The 24,209-nt window shown below is 41.9% G+C and overlaps 1 protein-coding gene across 5 annotated transcripts in view; it reads right to left on the bottom strand.

Moving 5' to 3' along the window:
• The window catches only part of SLC36A1 (solute carrier family 36 member 1), a 138,779-nt gene extending 128,610 nt beyond the window's left edge, over positions 1 to 10,169 (bottom strand). For 3 of the 5 annotated variants that reach the window (XM_057312275.1, XM_057312276.1, XM_057312277.1), the window contains exons 1-2: positions 10,022 to 10,147; positions 177 to 324 (exon numbers count right to left, since the gene is read on the bottom strand). In XM_057312275.1, the coding sequence (XP_057168258.1) occupies positions 177 to 319 (143 nt within the window). In that variant the 5' untranslated portion in view covers positions 320 to 324; positions 10,022 to 10,147. Of the gene's footprint in view, positions 1 to 176; positions 325 to 8,852; positions 10,002 to 10,021 lie in introns of those variants that run through there. The other 2 variants (XM_026510816.4, XM_044388530.3) reach the window with 2 other exon arrangements.
• Between the last annotated feature and the right edge of the window lie 14,040 nt (positions 10,170 to 24,209).

Genomic DNA, 24,209 nt, shown 5'->3' with positions numbered 1-24,209 from the left:
GGAACTCAAGTCTCAGAGCTGTTACTCACCCAATCTCTTTATATCTTCCTTCCATTTTTAAAATGGGGAATTGATAAAATGGGGAAGCAAAAATACCTCTAAGGGAGACTATCTTACTAATACAGAACACAAAAACATCAATCACACCCAGGAGGGAAGAAGAAATAGCTACTCACGTTGTGCTGTTGCTTTCCCCAAACCGCTGGTAGGAGCCCTGGGAAGAGAAGTTGTTTAGGCCTTCAGATGGGCTTTCCTCTGGGCTCACATCCGTGGAGCTGTAGTCATGGTAGTCCTCATTCCGAAGTCTCTGCGTGGACATGGTAGCTGGGGGGACAGGGTCAGTGCTAAGACCACCAGTTGCTGGGGCCTTTAGCTCCAAGTCTGTGGTGGGCTCTGGGGCAGAAGCAGCCATTGTCACAGCAGCTCAGTGACAGCTGCACTATGAGTTAAGTACAGTGACAGTGCCTGATACCAAGGGAAATGGGAAAAGTGCAAAGTACACAAGGGCGGGCTGAGCTCACTTGGCTTCTGTCTCCCAACCTTCTCAGTGCCCCACTCATAAATTTCTAAATTTGCCACCACACACCTGGACAGAGCAAAGGTGAGGCACTGCGTGGGATGGGTGGGGGAAGATGCAGACAGGTGCTTCCAGGAAGCCTTCCCTGTTCCTTAGGTTGGGAGTAACTATATTCTCCTTTGAGCTGATTTCTTTGAACACTGAACAACAGTTAGATTGTATCTATGTCCATCTTCCCCAGAGTGAAGCTCTCAGAGGATGAGAACCTGAATAGTCCTCGCAGCATCTTATTTTTCTCCTGCATGCATTAGAAAAAGGACCTTGTTGCATTCAAGAAATCCCCTCCATATCATCCATTTCTTCTCAGATTCCCCACCAGGTTCCAGAGCCACAGATCACCTCCTCTCTCTCTCCACCATGACCTCTGGCCCATCCTGTATTCTTTGGAGGTCACCAGTGAACCTCCTCCCCTGGCCCAAGGACTCTTATCTTGCAATAAACCAGAATTGCAAGCAGCTCAGAGGGAAGAGCAGGAGCATGAGAGGGCTCACCACTGGCCCTCATTTCAACACCTCCCCTCCTCCCCTTCTTTTTTATTTTTATGGATTCGCCAACTTTGTAAAGACCGTGAAAAAAGAAACCCTTTCTGTTGTGTGCTGGGGAAGGATGGTGAGGGTATTGTCTCCAGGGTGAACCTTCTCAGTAATGCTACTGCAGAATAGAGAAGAACAACAACTTCTCTGAGCCACACAATAAGGATACATTTTGGGAGTTCTGTAAGCCCACAGAACCCTAGACACTATTGCTAAAAGAGCCCTCAGCAGTCACTCCAAACTGATCATTTTACAAATGAAGACTCAACCCCCCAAACGATGAAGGAACCTGCTCTACTAAAAGCAGGTAGCAGCAAAGCAATAAACATATATCCTGCTGCCCTGCCTGAACCTAGAAGTCTACTGAAGGCACTGCCACTTGCAACGAGGGAATATTATAATGAAACAGAGTCAACTTCCTGCCCCCCAAGAATCTGCAAGCAAGTGAGGAAAGAAAAGTACATGTACCTTAAAAATTACAAATAAAAATCCTCCTGACACTTGGCAGACTGGCACAACTGCCTGCCTATAAGCGGGCTCTCCCCCAGCATGCGGCTGAAGCCCACCGTGAGTCTGATGCACTGTCTCAGACACCTGGTGAAGACGCAGGATCTCTGTCAGTCATCAAAACACTCCATCCTGTCCAACCCCCAACACTCGCTGCCAGAGGATAGCTCTGTGCTGAGTGCTCCCCCAGGTCAAGTCCCAGGAGACTCTTTGGAAACTGGCCCTACTCTGACCCTTAAGAGACCCTTAAGGGTCTCTCATTTTCTCCCACTGACCGTAACGAAGAGTGGACCCACATAATCCCACAGGGAAAGTGCCTGGCAGAAAGCAAGTAAAGGCTCTGGAAGTCCCAGAAAGGATCCTGCCCAGCTTTACTAGCAGAGTGACTTCGTTAAATATCTAAGAGGGCATCATTTACTCACATATTGGAAGGATTCAAAGAAGTCATCTAGCTCTGGGGCAATTAAACTCATAAGAGGGCTAGGAGGAAAAATATCTATAAAGTATCTTAACATGAGCAGTTGAAAGATGCTATCCAAGCAAAGCTAATAGGTCAGTGTCTATGTATGTCAGAAGGCCTGGGTTCTGAGGCTGACTTTATCGCCAGTTTCCTTAGTAACATGGAACAGTTCTCTTTATTTACCCCCAAATGTGCAGCAAGGGGTAAGGGGCAATGAACTGAAAGACCTCTCAGTATCTCTCTAGTACTAATACTCCAGGAATCGACCAATGTAATCATCTAGGCAAACAACAGTTAATTTCTAGTCTTTTCCAACATACCAAAGTGTCTGAGGAATAGGGCCTTCCAGATGAATCCTGCACATTACTGAGGGAGAAGGGACAGGATACAGGGACTGACAAGTTCCCCTACCCCTCCCAACAACCAAGAAACCACTTTATTGCTTACTTGGCCCAGACGCTCAATTTATTTCAAATACTGTAAAGAGGCTTCTTTACATTGTGTATAAAAAGTTATCCACCCCCCCAGCAGAATATTGCTAAGAAACTGCTCCAATAGAAGCTAGAATCTATAGATCTAAAGTCTGAGAAACAACTGCAGGATGTGGCAGATGTGGCTTGGCAACTCTATGCATGTTGAAAAGAAAAAAATAACACTACTTATGAGTTTTAGCTGATGATAAGCTTGACAGAAGTCAATGATTTCATAATAGATGCCAAATCAGCTAATTCTAGGTTGCACAAGCGTCAGAACCGCAGGTAGATGATAGCACCGTTTGTTTTTGCCGTGCACTGTATTCTGTTCCAGGCAGTACACTAGTAAGGGAATAAGCAACTGTGGCATAGCCAGGGCTCAAGACCAGCCTGAGGGGGGATGACTAGAGGCACTGAGAAGGTTCAACATTGAGAAATGACAACTTGGCAGGTATAAAAACTGCTTTTAAAAGCTGTCCTATGGATAAGACTTGTCCTGTGGGACAGCGAAGATGAGTCAGAAATAGGATCAGTAGGTGGAAAGTAGAGGGAGGCAGGTCTTTGGCTAGACACAAGGAAGAATCTTCATCAAAAGGAGTTGTCCAATGGAACAGACTGATCTGGAAGACAACGTGCTCCCCATTCCTAGGAAAGTCCAAGAAGAAGGCCTTTCTCAGAGCTGTGAAGTAGGGATCCAAGCACTATAGAGGGAGTAGGTGCAGTCCCTCCTGGAATTCCTTCTGTGGCTCTTTCTGCAACAAAGGCTACCTTCTCTTGCACTCTAGCTGTCCCCACTGAGTGTTGGCCTCCAAGGCCACCCTGCGCTGGGCTCCCTTTGATGAAACCTGGTTTCCAAATCTCTTGTGCAATTGTGAGTCCTGCCCTGTGGGAGATTTTAATAGCACCTGCTAACTGTTAACATGAGGGACATAATATGTGACAATTCAGGACAAGCTTGTCCTTCAGGTTCTGGAGGACAAAGAAGAGAGTTTATACATGTGGCCCATCAACACAAAGTCAAAATTTTTATTAGATATTTAGACCCAAAAGGGTGAACCACTACAAACTAAGAAAAGCATGTTTGGTGGAAAAATATTTTTTTTCAAGTATACATTCAACCACAATTGCACTGAAATATCAGCTATATGTATAACCTTAACAAATTTTCTTTTTTCTTACATAACCTATTTTTTTAGTTATCAATATCCTCATTATTTTAAGGTTTTCCCGCTTATTTCATATCTATCCTTCCTTGAATCTGTACAGTACACATACTAATTATGTTTTGTTGCAATATAATGGTCCATCATTATACTGATATAATTATTTGCTTCACTAGCTCCCAACTGTTGATTTGAGGCTTATGCTTTCTTTTTTTTAATCTCTTATATCACAGCTAATTAAGAATTCATACAAATAGTTTTTAATTTTTGAGACATATCTTTGGCGTAGAACTAGGTGAATAAGTTCATTTTTATGGTTCCTGACATACAAACAGTTGAACTAACCTACAGCATCACTAGCAATATATGGACATGACTGTTTCTTCATAACTCTTGCCAATGTTGGCTTTTATCATTTTAATTTTTGTTCTTTTAAACGGACAGGTTGTTCCTTGTACTGTTTTATTTTACATTTCTTTAATTTCCAGCAAAATAAAAACTGAGCATCTTTCATCCACCTAACAGCCTCATATTTACTCACTTTTGAAAATACATAAAATGTTCTCAAAATAACCATCTAAGAGTTTACTGATTGGTTTCTATTCCAAATTCAGTACAATAAACAAGGACAATTCCAACAAGGGAAAGAGAATCTATTTATATATATTTATAGCTCTCTTTGGGGGCATATGGGAAGGTCAGGGGAGGAAAAAGGAATGGAGAGAGGGAGAGGCACTACTAAAGTACTATTCAGCTTCATCACCAAAAACTAAACAATACTTTTAAGGGTGACTTGTAAACATATAAAAAATTATCCACTGAAAACTAGGAGAATTAGTAAATTAAGCAGAGTTGTAAGACACAAGATCAGTATACAAAAACCAGTTTGTTTCTATGCACTTACAATGAACAATCTGAAAATTAAATTGAGAAAACAGTTCTGTTTATAATAGTGTCAAAAAGAATAAAATTCTTAGGAATAAATTTAAACCAAGCATGTGTAAGACTTGCACATGAAAACTATGAAATATTGTTGAAAGAAATTAAAGGCCTAAAAAATTGAAAAAATATCCCAATGTTCACGAATTAGAAGATTCAATGTTGTTAAGATGGCAATATTCCCCAAACTGACCTACAGATTCGGCTGAATTCCTATCCAAATCCCAGTTGCTTTTTTGCAGAAATTGACATGCTGAGTCTAAAAATTCACGTGGAAATTCAAGAGGCTCACATTAGCCAAAACAATTTTGGAAAAGAAGAACAAAGTTGGAGGACTTCCCAATTTCAAAACTCAGTACAAAACTATAGTAATCAAGACGATATGGTACTAGCATAAGGATAGACACATAGATCAATGGAACAGAATTGAGAGTCCAGAAATAAACCCTCACATCTATGGGTCAACTGATTTTTGACAAGGGTGACAAGATAATTCAATGGGGAACGAACTGTCTTTTCAACAAATCATGCTGGGACTACTGGATATTCATATACAAAGAATGAAGTTGGAACTCTACCTCACACCATAGGCAAAAATTAACTCAAAATGGATCCAAGACCTAAACACAGGAGTTAAACTATAAAACTCTTAGGAAAAAACATAAGCATAAATCTTCATGACCTCGGATTACGTAATGGTTTCTTACATATGACAGAAAAGGCGCAAGCAAAAATAAGAAAAAAATAGGTAAATTAGAGATTATCGAAATTAAAAATGTTTGTGCCTCAAAGGACACCATCAGGAGAGTGAAAACCCACACAATGGGAGAAAATTTCTGCAAATCATATTTCTGAGAAGAGACTTATATCCAGAAAATATAAAGAACTATTACAACTCAATAATAAAAAGTCAATCCAATTAAAAAATAGGCAAAGCATCTGAATAATCATTTTGCCAAAGATGTCAAAATGTCCAATAATCACACGAAAAGATACCCAATATCATTAGCCATCAGGTAAATGCAAATCAAAACTACTTCATATCCATCAAGATGGCTAAAATCCAAGACAGATAATAATAAATACTGGTGAAGCTGTGGAGAAATGAGAACACTCTAACACAGTTGGTGGGAATGTAAAATGGTGCAGCCACTATGGACAACAGTCTTGCAGTTCCTCAAAACATACTTACCATATGACCCAGCAACTCTACTCCTAGGTATATCCTGAAATGAAAATGTATGTCCACAGAAAAACGTGGTACACAAATGTTCACAGCAGCATTATTCCTAAGAGCCAAAATGTAAAAACAAACCTGATGAATGGATAAATGAAACGTGGTATATTGATAAAATATTACTTAGCAATAAAAAGAAATTAAATACTGATACATGGGGCCACATGGGTGAACCTTGAAAATATTATTCTAATCAAAAAAAGTCAGTCACAGAGCACCATATATTATACGATTTTGTTCATATGAAAGTCCAGAACACAAAACAGAGTAGTAGTTGCCTAGGGTTTGGGGTAGGGAATTAGCAGGTGACACCTAAGAACAGTTTCTTTTGGGGTGATGGAAAGGTTCTAAAATTGATTTTGGTGATAGTCACACTCCTCTGTGAATATACTAAAAACCACTGAATTGTACATTTTAAATGGCTGAACTGTATGCCATGCCATGTGAATTATATCTCAATAAAACCGCTTAAAAAAACCAAACAGACTTCTCAGCCCAATCTGATTCACTCTGAGCATTTTTATTTTTAACCAGCTTCCTAAATGATCTTGATTACAGGTGGATTTATACTAGGCACTAGAAAAATACATATGATCTTATTATGATAGGTACATGCCAGGCCTCACCTCCTACCAGAGTTCATGGATTGGTGATATTTGCAGACTACAAGTGCCACCCATTATTCTGAAACAATTACATTGGGTTAGACTTTGGAACCCAGAGAAACAGCAAATTCTCTAGATGCATTTTTCTCTTCTCTATTGCTGGAATTCCAAAGTCATGAACAAGGACACAGACTGTGTTGCTATGTGTGGTCTACAAGGAGGAAAGTGAAAATTTCTAATTTCCACAAGATTTGTTTTTAAACGGCATCAGATAAAACTCCATTTAACCTACCACAGAAGTACATTCCATAATTTGACTCCTGCAGAAAAGAGTCTGGTGAGAGGGCAGCCGCAAAGCAGCTGCTGACCTCAGCAGGCTCTCCACAGGAGGGGCTGATGAGACAAACACGCTCACTTTTTACTCACAATCATAAAAACCACTAACGTTAGGACCAGGCATGACCTACAGAAGATCTAAAGCCCCAGCTTCTCATTCAAAGGTGAGAAAACCAAGGCCCAGCTGGTTAAAGATGTGGGATAAGAATACAACATACCAGATTCTCAGTCCATGTTTCTATCACACCATAAATTATCTATCCTCCCTGCAATCTCCCTTGGAACAAGACAGGGGCAAGATCAGGTGTGCAGGAAGAATTCTGCATAATAAAAAGTACATGAGTTCAGAGCTAGATGCAATTATCACCATAGAGAAGTTCAAGAGCAGGAAGTCAGAAAGTTCACTATGCAAACTTGCAGTTCTGCAGTTCTTCTCCATTTCATCACCCTAGAGAGCTGAGCTAGGTCTCCACCTTGGAAATGGTGGTCTATGTGCCATGAGCATCCCAGTAACACAGATAGACACATTCCACGGAATAGGGAAGCACAGAGGAGTATTTCCTACTAGAGAGGGCCATTGAGAACTGGCCCTGGGTGTCAAGGCTTCCAAGAGAAATATTTGGGAGATAAAAGAAGAGATGGCACCAAATGCAACATCATGTGGTTTCTGTTTTGACACATTCAAAATGTCTCATCCATGGGACCCCACACACATAAAACAGAGCTAGCTTTGTGTGCTTAGATCCAGTAAGGCTTTAAGGAGGGAAGATCAGGATTCCTCCAAGGCCTACGTTGAGGTAAAAAGGCTCAGTGTGAGTCTCCTCTGCGGAACAAAGAGAAAAGCTAGCCTACGTGTTAGTGGTCAGTCAGTCACAGACTTCTGGAAGGGGTTATCAGAGCTACGCCAGCCAAGTAGAAACCAAAGTCCATTCACTCAGCCCAGTTCTAGGATCTTGCTTTCCGGTCACGGTGGAAAGAAGAAATGTATCATTAACAGCACAATGACTCTTCAGCATCTGACCTTGGAAGAGAGAGCAAGCATTTGAAGAATCGAGACACTCCCTGGAGAAAGGAGGAGGAATTAAAAACAACAACAACAAGAGTACTTAACATAAGAGAAAGTAGTTGTCTGAGGCAAGGGGAAAAATAAAGCAGTCACAGAAGTGGACACCCACTCTACTTCACAGTCTACATGCTAACAAGTCCAGTCCTAGAATTTCACGGAACTCCTGAGTTGGAAGAAAACCTCAAACTTTATCTAGTCCATAGCTCTATCCAACACAATAATGTAATCTATACCATTTCCAAAAGCAACTGCCCAACGACAATTATCTCCAGTGACATGGACCTCCATGCTCCTTGCTGCAACATGAAAGAGCTCTTATTCTTTGAAAGTTCTTATGCTCACCCAAAAACCACTCCCCTTTTGGGACTTGCATCCATTGGTCCTTGTCGTATTCTCTGGAATATTGCAGAAGAAACAGAATCTGCCTTTAAAATAGACAAAAGACAGCTCTGAGCACTTCAAGCTGCCAGAGAGATGAGGCTGAATGAACAGCTACATGGTTTAAAGGGAAAATAAGGACTCAACAGCAGGTCATTATAAATGGCACAATCAGAAAACAAAAGAAGAGAGACTTAATACCGGCATCATAACAGCCTCTTCTTCATACAGCCTCCACCCCACAGTCTCAAACTCAGAGCAAAAGACCATCCTTTGTGTCCCTTTACTTCCTCCACAAAAACATCTTTAAAGAAAACATACTCTAAATGTACAAGTTAATTACTGTAGACTAGGCTCTCGACAAGAGTCAAGAGGGCCTTGATCATGTTTAAAGTAATTAGAGACAGTCAAAATAATTTTCAGCTGTCAACATTTAGATTGAACTTAATATAGAGATAAGAAGACAGAGGAGGATTTCATGGTAACCTAGAAATACGTGAAGTAAGGAGACTGCTTCCTGGACAACTGGATTAACCCTCGTCGCAAGGCGACAGTAATGTACACAGGGGAAAACTCACTCGGATTAGAAGACAAACAGAGCTAGATGCACAGAATGTCAGAGCAGAAAACGTCCTTAGGGATCCATCACTGTACAGGCTGGGAAACCTAAACCCACTCCAGGATGGGAGTCACCCAAGGCTGCAAAGCAAGTGTCAGAGTTAGAACAAAATCCACCAATTCCCCAATCTCGGTTCCTTCCATTACCCCATGCTGCTATCTCATTTCAGCAAGCCTCAAATGACTGCATCCAAATAACCAACATTCCCCAAATGAGACAAGTTACTGAAAAACTACAGCCCAGGGCTTTACATTCTTCAAGTTAATGCCAGGGCTCTCCACAACCCCTGCTGGGAGCCAGCCACCTACCCTCCCAGGAGCATATTCCCAATTCCTTTTTTCATATTTCAGCACCATTTACACAAAATTGCAGGACGGTATAAGGAAAACCTACAGAATGATGAGGCTGCAGAAAAAATCCTGAACACTGAAACAGGGAACCACACCCAGAGCCAAGCCAATCCGAGAGATGGAGAATGCGGAGCTAAAAAAGGGAGCGCCAGAAGAGAAGACAGGAAAACGGTGCCTTTTCACGTGTCAAGTCGTCCGCAGGAGGCAGTGTGGGGAAAAGCGAACAGCTGCTGGAGCGTGGGGAGACTTGGATTCTAGTCGCAGGGATGCCACTAGCTCACTGGGTGACCTTAGGCAAGCACCGAGCCTCTATTTCCCCAACTGTCCTGGAAGGGGGTTGCACCAGATGACTTCCCAGGGCGGGGGGAGGTCCCAGTTCTGGTATTCTCTGACCCAAAGACCCACTATTCGCAAGTCCCCAACAGGGCTCCCACAGAGGGCGGTGACTTGCCCGAGGAGACTGGGCTCCTTTGGGAAGCGTGGAAGAAGCCCTGCCTGATCGTCTGGGTGACCCTTCGCACCTCGGTACCTCAGTTTCCCCACCTGTCAAACAGCAAGAGGAGGTCAAGGGAGACAGTGCCTCTAGTTCGCCTCATCCCGGGGGGGTGCCCGCATCTTACCGCGGCTGAGGCGGCGGAGCCGAGGAGACTCGGACCCGCACCCCAAGCCGGTCAGTGCCTGACCCGGAGCATCCGCTGCGCCCCAGAGGAAGGCGACGTGGGTCCCGCCTGAGGCGGTGACTCGCCCCCAGCCCCGACCCGTCAGCGCGCGGACTCACCGCTCGAGCTCCGGCTCGGGCTCCGTTCCGACTCTGGCTCCCGCCTTGGCGCAGCCCACCCGTCCTCGCCTCAGCGCGGAGCCCCAGCCATCCCCCTCAGCTGCCGGGACCCGCGGCTTCCGGGCCTCGTCACGTGATCCGGGAGCCCGAGCTGGAGACCCGGATCACGTGCTCCCGCGCGCGGTGGCTCCCCTCCAGTCACGAAGCTCCGGAGCCCGGCGCCGCAGCACCACCTGGCGACCTGTTGCTGCCACTGCAGTCAGGGCCGTGCTCCGGGGGTCCGGGGCCTGGGGCAACTGGGCGGGGCGTTGATCTCAGAGCGCGGCCGGCGACTCCCGTCAGCTCTGCCCCCTGAGCTCTGGGCTCCTGTCTACGCACGCGGTGTTTTCCTTAACACGTCGCGGGGAGCATGTGTTGCTTTTATAATTTAAAAAGATGCATCTTTTAGAAAATCACCCAGTCAGGTTTTTCGAAGCTTACACAAATTCATTCGTGGTTGCTCCTGGAAATGGGACTGTGAGGTAAGGCAACATTATCTTTTTAATATATTTAAAAATTTAAGTAACATTTTAAAATGGATGGCAACACTTCAGTATGTTTGAGGCGTATGTGTTATCTAGCCTTCTTTTACCTCCTTCTCCCTGAATTTTTCCTTTAAAAATTATGTAAATAAAAAATAAATAAAATTAAAATTACATAACTACTCAGACACAAAAAAGAATAAACCACTGATACAGCTACAAGATGGATAAATCTTAAAATAATTATGCTGAGTAAAAGAAGTTAGGAAACATATTCCACTTATCTCATATACTAGATGTTAAATAATCTTCAGTGATAGAAAACATATCAGTGGTTGCCTGGGAGTGGGTGGGGAGGTCAGGAGAGGAGAGATTATGAAAAGTTGTAAGGAAACTTTCAGGTGACAAATATTTTCATTACCTTGATTGTGGTGATGGTTTCACAAGTGAATATAGATTTTAAGTTATCAAATTATACACGTTCAATACATGCAGTTAAAATAAATACATAAAATTTTAAAAATATATGCAGTTTATTTTATGTCAATTATGCCTCTATAAAGCTGATAATATAGTAAAAATTATATAATACACGAATATATTCTTAGTATTAGAAATGTTAGACAATATGTAAGTATATAAATAGTGAAGATTTCCCTTCTCCCAAATTCACTCTCTTCTCCAAAGAATTACAGTTACCAGCATGTGAGTGTTGTTCTCTATACCCTATAATTATGTATTTATAGGAATATTTGTATAGAGAGATATACAGAGATTTGTGGTGTTAAAATCTAGAATCATGAATAACAGTACTTACTTTTACTCTTCACTGTCTATACTGTCTAAATTATTTTATAAACATACATTACTTTTATACATACATTTAAAATCTTTGTATGTTCTAGAACCTGTGCATATGTTTTTAAAACTATACCCCAGTTGGTTCATTTCACCAGGGAAGAGAAAAAAACGCAGGTTCACACTCAGTTTAAATCGGAAGGGCAGTGAGTTCATTCCATTCCTGGAAGAACCCACCAGTTCATTTCTGGGTGGCAGGAACTATGCTTGGAATGCTTCTGAGCCCATGTCACCTCCATTTCATTGATTCTATGGCCCTTTCTAATGTCTTAGTCAAGAAAGCCAGATCCTATGAGAACCACAGAACTCTCTGTTGGAATTACTGATGCAAGTGGGAATTTGCCTTCCCCAATTTGCTCCTGAGATGCATTGACTATAATAAGGATTCTTTGTTATACCTGGCCACCACAGTCTTACTAGAGAGTCTCTTGAAAAAAGGTCGCATCATTTTCAAATACTGTTAGGATTCGATCAACCTTATCATTAGGCAGTCCTAATTAGAAATTAACACGATTATATCTCCTTCCAACTATATATATCTCTACCTCTGCTTCCACAGTTTACTCAGAAATGCAAATAAAGTTTATATGAATACATAAAGAAGCACTTTAACTCTTTTACTCTTAGAAAACTATGCAAAAGCAAAAAGGAAAAACTTTGAAAACTCTATTTTCAGCAAAGGTAGAAGATAGAATCCACAGGTACCAAAATACGTGTAAAGGCTAACAAAAGCAGCTGAGATCAGACAGGTGCTGTGAAGGAGAATGGAACAGAAACTCAGAGAGAAGTTAAGGGACCCAGTGGGGGCAGATCTCAGAAATGCACCATTGAAAACACTCTTCCTGAAGATGAAGAGCTCACTTAGAGCTGCAGGGCTCTATTTCTTTTGTTTGCAACAGTGGGCATGGAAACAGTTCAGCAAAAGCTCTCCTGAATCTGGTTTGGATTAGGGAAGCAAAGAAGATGAGGATGACAACAAGAATCACAGGTATGAGCCATATTTACAAGAAGCAATTGGTCTGTGGCAGCAGAACAGAAAAGACTGGAAATACACTTGTTGGTGAGGATGTAGAGCAACTGGAAGTCTCATCAGCTGCTGGTAGGAGTGTACAATGATGCAACCACTTTGGAAAGCTGTCTGACAGTTTCCTTTTTTACGAAGTTAAACACGTAACTCTCCTATGATCCAGCGATTCCACTCCTAAGTATTTACCGAGGAAAAATCAAAATGTTTATCCACACCAGGGCCTGGACTAGGGTGAGGGAAGTGAAGTGACTCAAGTGGGAAATTTAAGGAGGCACTCACTTTCAGAGTTGTACAGGTGCAGGGTTGGTACTTACATGAGCCCAAGAATGAGTGCCTCCTTAAATTTTGTGACCTAGGTTTCTTGGCTTGCCTCACCTTTGTCCAGGCTGTTGTCCACACAGACTTGTATTTTCACAGCAGACAGCTCAATAAAGCTAAATTAGTAAAAACCTACATATTTATCAATAGGTGAACTGATAAGCAAACCATGGCATATAGAGCAGAAAGGAACCATTGATATATGCAAAAATGTGGATGAATCTCATTATGCTCAATGGAAGAAGCCAGATACAAAAAACTGCATACTATATGATTCGATTTATATAAATTTATAGAATGAGCAAGACCAAGTCTAGTGACAGAAAGCTGAACAATGGTTGCTTGGGATGTGTGGAGTGGGGATTGGATTCAAAGGGACACAGAGAACTTTCTGGAGTGACGCTAATATTCTATTTATTGATTGGGATGCTGGTTATGTGGGTTTATACATTTGTCAAAAGCCATTACCTGGACAATTAAAATATGTTAACTTGATTGTAAATAAATTGTACCCCTAAAGGTTGGTTTTAAAGTGTTAATGACTAACATAACCTAATAAAAAATTATTTAAAAAAATAAAATAAAGTGTTAATGAGATTACCAGACATCCAAGGAAAATCTCTAAGATAAAAGAATAATCAAAGAGAGATAAGTTGTTGCAATCATGACATGAGAAGAACAGCAAAAATGCTGCTTTTAAAAAAATATTCTGAGGGGAAAAAAAACAGCTCTTGGAAGTTAAAAATGTAATGACTAAAATGAAGAATCAAATGGAAGAGTAAGAAGATAAGGATAAGGAAATGCATTATTTTTCATTAATAAGTATTTATTATCTCTGTGCTGGGCCCTGGGACTAGAACAGTGAACAAAATTAACAAAAATCCCTGCCCTTGTGAAGCTTACATTTGAGTGAGGGGAGATAGACAACACAAATAAATAAGTAATATACATACCATGTCAGCAGGTATACCTATTATGGAGAAAAATCAGGAAAGTGGGAGAGGGTGTCTGGGGGCAGAGAGGAGGGATTTCAGTCTCTTTAAATAGTCAGGGAGGATACCACTGGTGGTATCTAAACAAAGCCCTAAAGTAGGTGAGGAAACAAGCCCTGTGCATTTCTTTGAGAAGAGCATTCTGGGCAGAGAGAATAGCAAGGGCTAAGGCCCCAGGAGGGAATGTGCCTAGCCTATTTGAAAAGTTAAAAGGAGGTCAGTATGTATGATACTGTATATAGAAAACCCTAGAGACTCCACCAAAAAACTACTAGAACTGATAAATGAATTCAGTAAGGTCACAGGACACAAAATCAATATATAGAAATCTGTTGCATTTCTCTACACTAATAATGAAGTAGCAAAAAGGGAAATTAAGAAAATAATCCCATTTTCAATTGCACCAAAAAGCATAAAATACCTAGAAATAAACCTGACCAAGGAGGTGAAAGATCTGTACTCTGAAAACTATAAGACATTGGTAAAAGAAATTAAAGATGACACAAAGAAATGGAAAACCATCCCATGCTCATGGATTGGGAGAACAAATATTGTTATTTGTTCCTATCCAAATACCAGCGGTATTTTTTACAGAACTAGAACAAAAAGTCCTAAAATCCTAAAATTTGTATGGAATCACAAAAGACCTCAAATAGCCAAAATAGTCTTAAAAAGGAAGAACAAAACTGGAGGTATCACAATCCCAGTTTTCAAGATGTACTACAAAGCTGTAGTAATCAAGATGGTTGGTACTGGCACAAAATTAGACACATAGATCAATGGAACAGAATAAAGAGCCCAGAAATCAACCCAAGATTATATGGTCAACTAATCTATGACAAAGGAGGCAAGAATATCCAGTGGGGAAAAGATAGTCTCTTCCAAAAATGGTGCTGGGAAAACTGGAGAGCTACAAGCAAAAGAATGAAACTGGACCACTTTCTTACACCATACACAAAAATAAACTCAAACTGGATTAAAGACCTAAATGTGAGACCTGAAACCATAAAAATCCTAGAAGAGAGCACAGGCAGTAATTTCTCTGACATCTGCTTGTAGCAATATTTTTCTAGTTCTGTCTCCTGAGGCAAGAGAAATAAAAGCAAAAATAAACTTTTTGGGACTACATCAAAATAAAAAGCTTCTGCACAGCAAAGGAAACAATCAACAAAACTAAAAGACAACCTACTGAATGGGAGAAGATATTTGCAAATGATATGTTCAATAAGGGGTCAGTATCTGAAATATATAAAGAACACATCAACTCAACACCATTTAAGAAATCCAATTTAAAAATGGTCAGATAACATGAACAGACAGATCTCCAAAGAAGACATACAGATGGCCCACAGACTTATGAAAAGATGCTTAACATCACTCATCATCAGGGAAATGCAAATCAAAACCACAATGAGATATCACCTCACACTGGATAGAATGGCTAAAATCAAAAACACAAGAAACGACAACTGTTGGTGAGAATTTGGAGAAAGCAGAACTGTCATGCACTGTTGGTAGGAATGCAAACTGGCACATCCACTGTGGAAAGGCTCTTCAAAAATTAAAAATAGAATCACCATATGGTCCAGTAATTCTACTAGTGGGTATTTACCCAAAGAATACAAAAACACTAATTTGAAAAGACATATGCACCCCTATGTTTATTATAACATAATTTCCAATAGCCTAATTATGGTAGCAGCCCAAGTGTCCATTGATAGATGAATGGAAAAAGAAGATGTGATGTGATGTATGTGTGTGTGTGTGTGTGTGTGTATAATATACACACACACACACATACATATGCATATATAATGGAATATTACTCAGCCATGAAAAAGAATGAAATATGGCCATTTGTGGCAACATGGATGGATCTAGAGGATATATTGCTAAATGAAATAAGCCAGAGAAAGACAGATACCATATGATGATTTCACTTATATGTGCAATTTAAGAAACAAAACAAATGAACAAAGGAAAAAAGAGACAAGCCAATAAACAGATTCTTAACCATAGAGAACAAACTGATAATTACCAAAAGGGAGGTAGGTGAGGTGATGCGTGAAATAGGTGAAGGGGATTAAGAGCACACTTACCATGATGAGCACTGAGTCATGTATGGAGGTGTTGATTCACTATACTGTACACCTGAGACTAATCCTGTACTCAGTGTACATTAACTATACTGGAATTAAATGAATACAAGGAGGTCAGTGTGGCCATAGCAGAGTATGCTACTGGAAAAAAAGTAAATTAGGTCAGAGCAAGAACAAGTGGGTGAAAGCTCTGTAAAGCTCTGTGAGCCATTTTAAGGACTTTGCTTTTACTCTGAGTTGAATGGGAAGATACTGGAGGAATTTGAGCAGAGGAATGCTGTGATCTGACTTGGGTTTAGAAGGATGCTCTGTCTGTTGGGTTGATATAGGCAAGGGCAGAAGGGGGAGACCAGTCTGGAGGCCGTTGCTATAATCTGGAATAAGAGTGTGGTGATTTGACAAGAAAAACCACAGTGAAGGTGGTGAGAAGTGGTCGGTTTCTGAAAATATTTTTATGGTAGATTGGAAATGTCAAATGTCGATGGATAGGAAATGGACTATGAGAGAGGGGAAACAAATATTTTGGCCTGAACCACAGGAAGAATATGCCGCCTTCTACTAGACCAGGAAGACAATGGCAAGAGCAGGCCTCTAGGGATCAGTGAGTCCGGTCCCTCACCCTTTGGTAGAGGAATTGAGGAAAGAGGCGCCCAGAGTCACACACACATCATGTGTCTCTTCACTCCAGCTTCCGAGCCCTTGGCCTCCACCTCATAAAAGGACAATAAAATAACAGAGAATGATCACATTTTGTTAAGAAAAATAAAACAGGGTGCATATACACACAACACAGTCTGTATACGTATCTGAATTACATGAATTTAAGATAGCAGGATATGAAAATAGTAGTAAAGTTCCACTTTGTATGCAGACTTTACAACATTAGAATCCCACCCAAATCTAACATTCTACAAAGTATCTCATAATAGCCAGACTGATGCTCAGAAGGAAGCTATAATTTGTGTTACACTGTTACTGCCACACAGTGGCCACCTCGGCTGGGACACAGAGGTCCCCACCCACTCCTGTGAGAATCCAGAAAGAAATGCCACTGGTCACATGGAACTTCCGTGGGTGGTATGGGTAATTATTAGCTGTAATATAAGCATTCATCATCAGTATAATTTAAAATGTTCTGTAAGCCATAACAATACAATTCAAGGATTCGTTAAGTGGCACAAGTGCTGAAAATTAATTTTAAAATCCTTAATTTGGGTATATTAGAAGAGATAAAATTTCTGTAACAAAGACCAAACACCATCATGACATGACACGCTGATGACTAAGGAGAGTACCTCCCATCAAGTAAATGAGAAACAGAGTGGAAATGAAAGGCAGCAATGAAAGCAAGGACCCTGCTGAGTAAACAAATATCAGCCTAAGTATGTAGGAAAAGTGCTGGTGCCCAGTCAACACACTGTAATGTGCCTCTTTGCCAAGCTATTGCGTTTTTGTTTTTTTTATGATCCCAAAGGCAGTAATGATGATAAGATGTTTACCTCTAATATTTCTATGGTAAACAAAGTATGTTTAAAGAAGAAAAATATGCCACAAAGCTAAGAGACTTATGCACTCTGGAGTACCAGAGAAAAATTGTGCAAGCTCTTCAAAAGCCCCTCCTATGAGTCCAGTAGGACTGTTGTGCCACCAATGCCAACACTCTGATGCCTGGGAGAGCATTTGAAGGAGAGCATTTGAGGGACAGCAAATTCTGCAGGCACAGAACTGGGAGGCATATGTGAAAAGATGGCAAGGGGTCCATCAGTCTGACAACCTGAATTAACCAGCGGGATTACAATGACAGGAGCATCAATCATGTGCGTGAGCCCCAGCTATACTCATTGGAACCAAATGCTGCTCGCACAGGAGGGCATCGCAAGAATAGACTTTAAACATATTGTTTTAAGGTAAGGAAGACTTTCCCAATGGTGTTTGATGGCCAATGGGGTACCATAAATGGGTTATAGGGTGCTGAGGTATTGATCCTGCTACCCCTTGAAGCAGCCAGGCAGGTCCTAAGGTGGCTGGAGCTCCTGAGACAGTTACCTCTAGCCATAAGCAGGCTTGTTCTTTTATCTTGAGGATCTATAAAATGCTATCACTTTCTGCATGTGTTATAATATAAAAAGAGATGGGGAAACACTGGTTAAGTAGGGTGTTGTATCGTTTGAAATGGAGACACTTTTGAGAATGAAAAGAGTTGTATTAATATTTGCATCAGGACAATAGGCATATAGTGGGACTGTCCCAGGGAAACTGGGATGTATGGTAGAGAAGGCAGAATTATGGCCCCCAGATATGTCCACATCCTAATCTGCACAACCTGAGAATATATTATCTTGGATAGCAAAAAGGACTTTGTAGATTTGATTAAATTAAGGATCTTGAGGTGAGGAGATTATCCTGGATTGTCTGGGTGGACCTAATGTAATTACAAGGGTTCTTAAAAGAGGGAGGCAGGAAGGTCAGAGAAGAGAGAAGATGCTATTCTACTGGGTTTGGAGATGAAGGAAGGAGCTACATGCCAAGGGAACATGGGAGGCCTCTAGAAGCCGGGAAAACAAGGAAGCAAACTCTTCTTAGAGCCTCCAGAAAGAACAGAGCCTTGCCAACATCTTGATTTTAGGACTTCTGACCTCCAGAACTATATGAGAATAAGTTTGTGTTGTTTTAATCCACTGTGTTTATGGTAATTTGTTGCAACAGCAAAAGGAAACCGATACAAATATTTATAATTTACAATAAATTTCTATTTATGCTTATATAATTTCAAGTTACAAAGGTAAATAATAACTAAAACAGGTATAAATTTTCATCTAACATCATATTGATAAGTTGAAAGATATTAAAGTATATCATACAGAGAGATGGAAAACTAAAGAACTGGAACAAAAAACTGATTTAAAAAAGTTTAGCCCCAGAAAGAGGGACTCGGCATGGAGAGGGTTAGATAAGGAGACTCTAGTTTTTTTATTATAAATACTTTGGTTAAAAAACTAATAATTTAACCCTGCCTGGGCACGTATATTTTATTTTGAGTTTTAATTTTTAAAGTAAGCTTGTGTTGGGGGAAGCCTCCAAGAGCTTATTGAGCTCAGGTTCTCCAAAGCTGTAGCCCCCACTCTTACCTGCTCACAGATTCCACCTCACCCACAGACCCTCCCCTAACCTTTTACTCTCCAACAGCCTCCTTGGCACAAGACAGGGCCAACTGGTAGGTCCTCCTGAAATAAGGCAGGAGAAAGCACTGTTGGACGAGGAATATTCCCAGGATTGGGCCCAGGCACTTTAAGAGATCTGGAGAACACCCTCAAGCCCCATCTGTAGGGCGGGCAGACCTTGGGTTTACCTCACAATGCTAACAAAGGGCCTGGTAGAGCTTAGAAGAGAGAAAGGCCTCCTGTTGCTACTGAAAAAGCATTGGCATAGGAGCCCAAAGGAAAAGGCTGGGGCCAGCTCTGCCATTGACTAGCAAGTTCCTTTCGGTCTGGGCTTCAGCTTCTCACTAATGAAATGAATAGGGGAAGGAAGTTCATCTCCTAAATCTTCCAGCTCTGTGAGTCCTTTACCCTGCTTCAGCTGTCTTCCTCCTTCCAAAGATGACTGGGCGGGTCCTAGGTCAGCCACAGAGTCATCAGTTATCACACCTCAGAGTTTCAGAGTTTCTTTGACATGGTCTGCTACAACCCATTCATTTTACACATGGGAAATCAGCCGCAGAGAGACAAAATTATTTGTTCAAGGTTACACTTGGTAGTAAGTGTGAGAACCTCTAGGTTCTCCTATGACTCCTCACTTAGACCCTAGTGTTCCGTGGTTATCATTTGCCATATGAAGGCACAGAATGGTACCTGTTTAATATGCAAACAAATTGTATCTGAGTTCTTAAAAAACCCAATATAAAATGCCATTATGGAAAAAAACATAGCAACAACCGTATATAAAAGATGAGTGGTTATATTAGTTTTCTATTGCTGTGTAGTAAATTATCACAAGCTTAGTGGCTTAAAATAACTTACATTTATTGTCTCATGGTTTCTGTGCATCAGGAGTTCATGCATAGCTTAAATAGGTCTTCTGCTTACAGGGATCGCAAGGCTGCAGGCAGGTGTTAGCTGTGCTGCATTCTCATCTGGAAGCACAATTGGCAAAGAATCTTCCTCCAAGCTCACTCAGGCTGTTGGCACATTTAATTTACTTGCTATTATAGGACTGAAGGACCCAACCTCTCATTGGCTGTCAGCTTCTTGCTGGCCCTCAGCACCTAGCCATGTGGGCCTTCTAACAGTGTCACTTCCCCGAAGCCAGCTAGACTTTGAGGCCTCTAGAGAGAGTCTGCTAGTAAGGTAAAATCGTATACGACATAATGTAATCAGAAAAGTGACATCCCATCACCCTTGTCACATTCTATTGGTCAGAAGCCAGAACAGATCTGACCCACACTGGAGAGGGGATATACAAGAGCACAAATGCCATATCAAGAGAGGTGGCACCTCAGAGTTTATCCACCAGGTAGATAAGTGTAGAGAGGACTGAAATTTCTACTCCTGCTAAGACAAAAAGAGAACTAAGGTTGAGCCATTGGATTTTGGAACGGGAGGTATTGTTACCCTTGACAAGAACAGTTTCAGTGAAGTAATAAGGATCAAAGTCTGCCACAGTAGATTCAGGAGAATGGAAAATGAGAAATTGGAGAGAGTGAGTAGAAATAACTTTTTCAAGGAGTTTTGCTATGAAAGAGAACAGAGATGAGAGAAAATTTACTCTGTTTATATGTTCATTAGAACAAGGCAATAGGAAGGGAAATTTTAATGGTCCGAGAGAGGGAAGGATCATGTCAAATCAAAGCTTGTGTAAGTAAAGGAAAGGGGATGAGATCAGTGTTCAAGGTAGAGACTTAAGACAGATGAGGATGGCTCTCTTATTTTCATGGGAGAAAATCCGGTATATGGATTCAGACACAGTCAGTGGATAGATTTAACGGCCAGAGGATAAGGAAGTTCTCTTCTGATTGCTTCTACTTCCTCAATGAAGTAAGAACAATGCCAACAGCTGGGAGTCATTGTGAGAAGAGATAAGAAATAGTCCTCCTGAAGAATGGGAGAGGAACATAAACAAGTTATAGATTTCCCCAGCAGTGCTAGGACCTACTTGAGGTTTGTGTTCATAAATTTGAGATGCAACCAGTTGGCAAATCTGTGTATTTTTCTCTCACCACATTCAACTGCTTGAGTACAATCTCAAAGTAGAGGCAAAGGTGCATTTAACCAGTGTTAGATGTGTCATGGCTTTGAAAGTTAGACACAATACAAGGAGAGGGACAAGATCGGTGTGAGTGTGTAGCAGAAGTGACAGCAATGACTGTCCAATCACTAGGTAAAAATGGGAGTGAGGATACGAGAGGACTAGGGGCAGATAGGTAGCAAAACAGCCCCGGCAGACTAGAGGCCCTGATGATAAAGATCTGGTACAGTCTGCAAGCTAGTGGACGTAAGATGGACCAATAGGAGTGCGTAAGCCACCCAAAGAACAGGATGCTTACAGTAGAGATTTTGAAGGTGGTCCAATCTTTGGTGACAACAAAGTCTAGGGTATGATGAGGGCAGTGGGTGTCTAAGGCAGGGTGGAGGGCAAACTATTTAGAAGCAGTGACCTGCAGAGGAAGTGGCGACCTCAGCAGAGCCACATTTTAATTAGGGCAAAGAAGTGAAAAGAATATTGCCACGCAGGGGACTTCCCTCTTCCTCAGGAAAACCTTTGCTGACCCCTTTGCAAGAGTATCTGCTTTATTACACAGAAGTCTTCAGAGCACTGACTACAGTTGAAATGTTTTACTTATTTATGAGAAGCCCTGATAAATATTCATGATGTCCAACTAAGCTCATGGAAAGCAGGCACCACACTGCCTGGAACCAGTGGGTTCTTAGCATCCAGCAAAGTGCCTGGCACATGGGTACTCAACCAGTATTGGTGGCGGGAAGGAAGAAAGAAAAGAACAACAGACTCTTAGAGCAACTGTGGGGAGTCTCCGTGTGAGTGGAGAAGTGCATTCATCCTCCCATTCATGTCTTTGGTCTTCTGTTCTTCCAAAGGAGCAGAGAGCCGGCATCACCCCAGGCCAGGGGGTGCAGCTGTATTTAGGTTCCTGAGGCTGCTAAGGCTCAAGCAGCCAAGAGCTGGGCCTTGCAGCTCCTACGTGCCAAAGCTATTCTTGCTCAAGCTTCTGCCAAAGTCGTGGAGGCTCCTAACCCCACACCCACAATAGCGTTTGGAGTTAAAGAGTGAGGTGTTCACCCGCCTGAGGCTCGGGCCACTTCCACCAGCAGCCAGTCCCTGAATGGTGCAGCCCAAGGAATGCCCCCAGGGCTCCCAGGCAGGGCTCAGCCACTCTCCCACCAGGACTCCTGTTGTCTGGAGGAGACCAGTGGGATCTCGTAAGTATCCCTTCCTCCCCAAAAGGAGCTCCTGGGTCTAGGATCTTGTACCTCGAGACTTTTGTGAGAATTCTTTCCTTCTTTTCAGTAACTCAAAGAGCGAAATCTGAGCTCTTCTCCATTTCAGACAGGCAAAGAGAGGTGTAGGGAAGTTGTGTTAGGGGCAGAAGACAATGCTTTCAATTATAAGCATAATTTTGTAGGGATCCTTTCATTCAACATTATTGAGGACCCAGGCATCATGGGGTTACAACAATGAACATGAGACACCATTATGTCCCTGCTTCTAAGGCTCTCAGAGTTCATGGAGGAAGATATAGCCAAAATCCCACAGAGAATGGCATGAGTGAAGTCAGTGTTCTACAAGGGTTCAGAAGAGTAAGGTATTCTTTCCAGATGGTGAAAGCAGGGAAAGCTTGTGTTAGAGGTAGCATCTAAGCTACTCTTTGGAGAAATGGTGTTGCCAGACAGACCAAGCCTTTCCAGCAGAATCAAAGAATCTCAGGTTTGACTTTGATCTGAGTCAGTAGAACACTGTGGAAATGAGCACCTGTTTTGGAGTCAGATGAAAATGACTCCAGATCCCAGCTCTGCCACTTACTAGCTGTGTAACCTGGGACAAGCTACTAAACCTGTCTTAGCCTCAATTTTCTGATCTGTCAAATGGGTATAACAATAGTTTCTACTTCAGATGATTGTTGTTAAGGACCAATTAAGTTAAGCCATGCAAAGCACTTAACACAGTGCCTGGCACATAGTAATCGTTTGCTGAAAAGGTTAGCTAATTCTAGCATGGGTCTGACCGGCTGCCCAGACAGTAAGTAGCCTGAGGACCATCACCAGGCCTCAATTACCTCTGAATCCTCCCAAGCCTAATCCTGGGCACAAGGAGCCAGTAAATGTTTTCAGAATGAATGATTGGACAGAGGAAATAGCCTCTTTATCAATCTCTTAAATTGCAGGTGAGGGAAGATTTTTAGGGGAATGAGTGTGGTTGAATCTTAGAAGGAGTTTTAAAGAAGGTTGTGTTAGTGCCAAAGGTTTTTAAAGAAGATAAACTATCATCTGTCCTTTAAGGCACTCGTCGGCCTAAGGTTTGTCTCTAGAGTGTTTGAGCATTGACTGTAGTAGGAGCAATTAAAGCATTTTATGTGAGGGAAGAGAACGTTGAGCTAGATGACCTCTGAGCTTGCCAGACGACCTGTGCGAAGACCATAGAAAAATGCACTCACTCCTATCCCGGCTCTGCTATTTCCAGGGTAGCTATGTGACCTTGGGCAAGCTCTCCCATCTCTGAGCTGTAAGTGGAATTGTCAGAATAAATCCTATTGCTTTTGGAGGTGTTGAATAGGTACATGACACACTGGTTATTAAGCATCATGTGGGTAGCACTTACACCTGGGATTTCTCCCTCAGAGCCTGTGCAGGGCAGGTCTGAGTCTGGTGCTGGCTTCCCATGGGTTTTCTGTCACAACCTGACCCATTTTATGAGATCACAAGGAAGGCAGAGGAAATGTTCTTTATCACCTGTCCCCAAAACACTCCAAGTTAAGATCAGGCCTCCTGTCCTGGAACCCTGGGTACAATTAGATCCAGGGTTGCCATCTGTGCCAAGGAAACAAGAATGAACAATGGATTCAGGAGAGTCAATGCACATCAAACTCACTTCTGCTTGTGCCAGCCAGAGCCTGGAGACACAGCCCAGAGAGTGAAGTAGGAGCTAGGCCACCCCCTGCTCCCACCAGCATCACCTCACCTGACTCAGGAAACTAGAGGCAGTGCCAGGATGGAGACCAGGCACTGAGTTTCCAACACAGGGTCCATTCCATTGACCCACAAGCCGCACGGGGGTGGGGGTGGGGGTGGGGGTGGGGTTACAAATCCTAGACTCACCCTCCCACTTTAAAAAAAATGGTTAACATAATTTTATTTGCAGTTA

The sequence above is a fragment of the Ursus arctos genome, unplaced genomic scaffold (genome assembly GCF_023065955.2).
Source record: "Ursus arctos isolate Adak ecotype North America unplaced genomic scaffold, UrsArc2.0 scaffold_15, whole genome shotgun sequence".
NCBI lineage: Eukaryota > Metazoa > Chordata > Mammalia > Carnivora > Ursidae > Ursus > Ursus arctos.
The sequence above is the reverse complement of the archived record's forward strand: the minus strand, read 5'-3'. Positions and strand labels throughout refer to the sequence as shown.